Source organism: Gossypium hirsutum, chromosome D13 (genome assembly GCF_007990345.1).
Source record: "Gossypium hirsutum isolate 1008001.06 chromosome D13, Gossypium_hirsutum_v2.1, whole genome shotgun sequence".
NCBI classification, from domain to species: Eukaryota; Viridiplantae; Streptophyta; class Magnoliopsida; order Malvales; family Malvaceae; genus Gossypium; species Gossypium hirsutum.
Genome location: NC_053449.1, coordinates 51,303,469 through 51,309,358, shown reverse-complemented (window position 1 = coordinate 51,309,358; position 5,890 = coordinate 51,303,469). Strand labels below are relative to the sequence as shown.

The 5,890-nt window shown below is 36.1% G+C and overlaps 1 protein-coding gene across 1 annotated transcript; it reads left to right on the top strand.

Moving 5' to 3' along the window:
* Positions 1-2,708: 2,708 nt before the first annotated feature.
* On the top strand, positions 2,709-5,890 carry LOC107920353 (universal stress protein PHOS32). Its single transcript, XM_016850029.2, has 3 exons — positions 2,709-3,686; positions 5,471-5,517; positions 5,619-5,890. Exons 1-2 carry the CDS (start codon positions 3,023-3,025, stop codon positions 5,476-5,478), a joined length of 672 nt encoding a protein of 223 aa, XP_016705518.1. The 5' UTR covers positions 2,709-3,022; the 3' UTR covers positions 5,479-5,517; positions 5,619-5,890.

Here is a 5,890-nt window from a genome sequence, read left to right as displayed (position 1 = left end):
TCGTCATTCCACATGTCTGATACCGTAAATAGTTCATTGAAATATTTTGTTGCCACCCTTATCTTCTCTTCTTCATGAACGATCCATTCTCCATTCAACCCTTTTAGTTTTTTCACGTTGTTTTTTTCATTGGTTTGCAAAGTTGTGGAAAAAAATACGTATTTCGATCCCCAAAATTGAGCCAATTTGCCCTTGCTCGCTGCTCCCAAAATAACTCTTTTTTATTTGCTTCCAGATTTAATACCAATTTGACTTTTTCTATCTCTGTAAGAATCTCACCATCCTGGTCAACTAAGTTCAACTCAGCTAATCTCTTATTTAGTAATGTTGACTCCTTTCTTTTATTGGTCGTAAGTCTACCCATCTCCTTATTAAACACTTCACCCAACATTCGTAACTTTATAAACATGTCTTCTAAGTTCCCCTCCCAAAAATCTTTGATTCGTTGCTCACACTCGTTTTCTAAAACCCAATTAGAATTAAATCTAAATCCCCCTTCCCTCCGAGTCTTGTATATGCTACTATAAATCCTCAAATCTACCAAGATAGGACAATCATCTTATATAACTTGCGTTAAGTGTTTTAAAGAATACACTCAAAAAATCTCCCATCATGCCTGATTCATTACTCCTCTATTGATTCTATCACAAACATTGTTTTCTAGCAACCTCTCTTTTTTCCTATGTATACCATTTTCCCGAGAAGCTTAAATCATTAAGATAGCAATCTTCCAATACTTCTCGAAATCGAGCTATGTTTCTATCACTCCTTAAAAGACCACCCCTTTTCTTGAAGAAAAACATAATCTCCTTAAAAGGTTCCAAGTATCCCTCCTTTTGTGTTCTTTCAGTGCACCATAAAACCCTGTAAATCTCCAAAACGACATTTCTCTTTTTCCATGACTACCACATCAATATGGTTTGCTAAGAAACTTCTCAATTATAGCATATACTCTCCTTTCCATCCGATTGACAATCCCCCTTTAAATCTATGCACTCTCACATCTATTCCGTTAGTAAAACCACATTTCTTACAAACTCTTACCTTTCTTTTTTCATTCAATTTTATTTCTATTAGAAACAAAATCTGGGGTTGTACATGCCTCACATTGTTTTAGAGGCGATTAAATGCCCATGGATGCCCTAATCCATGAACGTTCCAACTTAATATTTTCATTTCATCTAGTCTACATGCTTACCAACAGCCACTGATCTCTCAATAAGTTGAATCAATGCACCCGAATTATCATTTCTATCTGAATGTTCATTCCTAGTTCTTTGTCTTTTCATTCCTTCACAAAACTCAATTGATTTGTTCTCTAGTATGGTTTCCTTTTGGCCCATTGACCATTCTCCTTGTACAGATTCGTCTCTTTCTACTCCTACTTTGTTTTAAAAGTCTATCTCAATACTGATAGAGTTATTACCCCTTTGGAAACTGTTCGACACATTTTCTCTAGCCATTTACTATCGGCGGACATCTCATTCCTTGACTGTGCTTTTAATGATGAGTCTCATTCAACTTTAACTTCTTGGATCCCAATTGTCTTCCTAAACGGACATAAACCTTCCCCATGACCTAATTTTTCGCATAGAAAGCAGAATAAAGCAAGCCTCTCATATTGAAATTAGGCATATCCATATCATCCTTGTCCCAAAGCCAATTTTTACTTTCTTTTCAAAGCTAGTCTTACGTTAATTTTCACCCTAAATCGTATGTACCTTTATTCCCCTCTTAAGATCAACGCAACTTCATATTGTATGAATTGCCCTATAAAATCCCCTAATTTCCTTACTAATCCCTTTGATATTACCCCAAACAGCAAATTATGGACTTGAATCCAAAAATAAGTATAATTTAAAGGAATTTGTTTTGGATCTTCCTCGTTAACCAATTGATGAAAAACTGTAAGATGCCTATTGAATGACCATAGTATGCCATCCATCATCCTCTTTATATCTACCTCTTAGAAAAATCGAACTAGATATCGTTTTCCCCTAACTCTAAGATTATTACTCCCCTGAATAGATGCCATAGATCAACCAAAGTTCTTTTGAGAGAAGGAAAGTGAACTACACAATGAATTAGTGCTTTTCCTACTAAACAAAATCGATGTTCATCATCTTCTATACTCGGATCTTTTTGACATAGAACCAGTTCCTCCTCTTCATCCTCCAGGTTTAGATTTGCGATGTCTGCCTCCATTGATGATCAAATCCTTATTAGAACTCACGCTTCGTCCAAAACAGACAAACCTTAGATTATGCCGCCTTGAAACTTAGCAAACGAAATAAAAAAAAAGGCTTGCTAAAAAATCTTAGTAGACGAAAGAACTTATTTCCATTGTTTTTTTTTGTAATTGTGAATATCTTTCGTACTTATCATGGACTATTATTATAATTGTTGCATGTTACTTTATCTAATTATTTCCTTTATCAAATTAACATTATAGTTACTTTCTTATATAGTTTTAAATTTATATATAATTTAAAAACTAAAAAATATCATTATCAACTATAATTAAAAATATTTATTTAAAAATTAATTAAGAGTTAAATGTCTTAAAAATTAGTATTAATAATTTTCTAAACATTTTTTTAAGTTTTAAAAATGATAGTAACGGTAAAAATGTGATAAAGCGAAAATTAAAAAATAGAAAACAAAAAGGTGGATAAAAGAGCGTGAAGGGCAGGATTTGAAGGTGCGCGGGCAGAGAAACAACAAAGAGAGGTTGGGCTATTCAAGAACTCATAGTCCACTGAAACACCTCCAAAAAAAAACCCAAACCCAAAGCTGCAATACAAAAAAGAAGAAAAAAAATGGTTCCAAATTCCTTTCCCACGAGAAATCTTTTCCTTTCCACATTTGTTTTTGTCGACTTTGTCTGCTCTCCACATCCCAGTCTTCAAACTCAAGTTCTTCTCCCCTTTCTCCCGTTCTTTCCCTCTCCTAAACTAACGTCTCAAACCACACTCCCTTTACCTCAAAAGCTCTCTCCTTTTCTTGTTTTTTCGGAAAGAAAATGAATCCGGCTGATAACACTGACCACCCTCAGCTTCCAACTATCAAGATCCACCACCCATCATCCCCTCACCACCCTACCTCTGCTACTACCCCCACCCCAACATCCGGTGCCCGACGTAAGATCGGGGTAGCCGTCGACCTCTCTGATGAGTCTGCTTTTGCCGTGCGTTGGGCTGTCCAGAACTACCTCAGACCCGGCGACACCGTCATCCTTCTCCACGTGTCCCCCACTTCAGTACTCTTTGGAGCTGACTGGGGTCCACTCCCTCAAACCCCGCAAAACCCGGAAACCCCACAGTCCCAGAAGCAACTGGAAGACGATTTCGATGCCTTCACGGCTTCAAAGGCGGCGGATTTGGCCAAACCCTTGAAGGAAGCTGGGATTCACTTCAAGATTCATATAGTCAAAGATCATGATATGAGGGAAAGATTGTGTCTTGAGGTGGAGAGGTTGGGGTTGAGTGCTGTTATAATGGGGAGTAGAGGGTTTGGAGCTGAGAAAAGAGGGAGTGATGGGAGGTTGGGAAGTGTTAGTGATTATTGCGTGCATCATTGTGTTTGTCCTGTCATTGTTGTTAGGTACCCTGAAGATAAAGACGGCGGGGATGCCGCCCCTGTCGTCACTGTTAAGGAGACCGAGGCGGTGGAAAAAGATGGCAAAGGTTATTTCTTTTTTGTTGTTTCAATTTGATTCCGGATATCTGTACTTGTTTGCAGTGATTAATTTGTGTGAATTAAGCAGTTCATTTAGCTAAGTTGCATCATATGATCCATATAGCTGATCCTGCATACTGGTTTAATTTGTTTTTGGTTTTTAATGACTGAAATTTGGTTAGTTGGCAGTGTTTAGATGTTTAATGAGGATGGTCTTAGTGTTTACTTTCTTGGTTAATGTGTTTAAAATGTTTTAGATGATGATTAGGTGCACAGCAGCATAATGTGATTTATATGGCTGATGACATTTAGCTGGAAAGGGCTTAAATTGTTGGTGTTATGGTGGATACAATATTTAAGTTAGCATAGGTTGGTTTTTCTTGGTATTAATTAGGTTTTCTTGTTAAATTTTAGCATATTATCATCCCAGTAGATGACCACATATTGGGAAAAGTCGTATTTTTTAAAATCAAATTGGCAAGTTTATTGTTACTTAATTTGGAAGGTTTCTGTAGTTTTTCATCACATTAGTGGATAAAATGCGGCATGGTAATATAACAGGATATTTATTTTACACTTCCCAGGTAGTGTGGAAAATGCTTAGTTTCGCGTTATTTGTGTAGCTTTTATGTTGTTTAGTCTAATTCTTACTATTAGACAGGCGGATAAGATTAGTTTTGCCTTCTTGAATTATGTTGCTGGTTACAAATTAATTGAGAAGGAGATGCAAGATGGGTGATTGACAACAGAGCTAATGAGTTAATAAAGAAGGCATGTGGTGTGTGGTGTTCTTGGTGTATAAACGGGTTGTGCATGTTATTGCTAACTTCATATAATAACAAGTGAGTCGTCCATGATTGTTCATATCAAGTAAGCAAATGTGCATAAAGAATTGATAGGAATAGTTTTCCTTGCTTTGAGTTTCGTTATGGATGTTATGTTGTTAAATTTGGAGCTGACTGAAATATGAACCAGTGACTGGAAATGATGATTTGATTAAGGAGGACGATATCTAGTAGTGTGGTGTGCTTGACGTTGGTACTATGACTTGGTGTATAAGAAAGACATGCAGATAGTGTTTATAATTATTTGTTAACCTGTTAAGTCTGTGGACATCCAAGCATGAATATATGATATATGGTTACGAGCGACTGCAAGACTGGCAAGTTTGGTCCGCTCGTGAAGTTTTCAGTTCATGATGTTTTGAGCAGTTTTTTTGTCTACTTAGGGGTTAAGATGAATCAAGTTGATGCTTGAAGGAGTTGGTATTGCTAGTTTTGGAAATTAAGATGATTGATTGGAGTGTAAAAGGACTATCAGAAGCTTTTGTTATGGGAGGCACAAATAGTCACATGATTAATAGTTACTTTAGCTGGGAGAATATGGGAAGTTAAATTGCTTCAGTGTGCTTTCCTCTCTCAATTTCATATATTTTACTTCACTACACACCATTAAGTTTTTTATCTGCTACGGTGGGTAAGGTAGAAAATATTTGGATTCCAATTTGGGAAGTTAATTTGGGAGGGAAAAGATAACTACAGATGCTACATGATATGCCTTGATCACGCACAATTTCCTCATCTTTATTTGTTTATTTAGGCCATTGATTGTGAAACACGGTTGAACTACATATGAGCTTGCTTGTTATGAAATCCATCACATGTTCTAGTAACAATGCTTCCTGAGTTTTTTCATGTACTTCAGTTTAATATGAATTTTGTTTTAGTTGCTGAATTATTGAACTTACCACATCTTGTAAATTAACAACTGTTTAATGCTTCTTTCATTGCAGATGCATAGCAAATTCCTGGTAATTTCAGATTATACTATCAGTACCAGGTTATTGATGTTGAAATATCTTAAATAATAAGTCACATTTGTTATTATTTTTTTCAGTATTGTAATCTAATCAATTTCATCTTGCTTTTCTTGTGTTGTAGATAGCATAGAGAAGGCTCTCATTCGTGAGGGATTCACCGGCACGAAGATAAGTCATTGAAATGCTTGGTTAAAAGATGTTGGGTTTTTTCCCCTGCTTTCATCTCTTCTTTGTATTAAGTCTATGTATTGATGATGTTTATTGTATGGTTGGTGAGGTTCTTGATTTCGATTTTAATGGTGCTCGAGGCTTTACTGCAATGTGATATACTGTAAGATGATATTGGTGTCGATATTTGGTTTCGGTTTTATGAGGTATTCATGTTTTCTTTGA

Bases quoted from the DNA above. Each gene is read 5' to 3' on its own strand.
- LOC107920353 (XM_016850029.2), top strand. From the start codon at position 3,023: ATGAATCCGGCTGATAACACTGACCACCCTCAGCTTCCAACTATCAAG.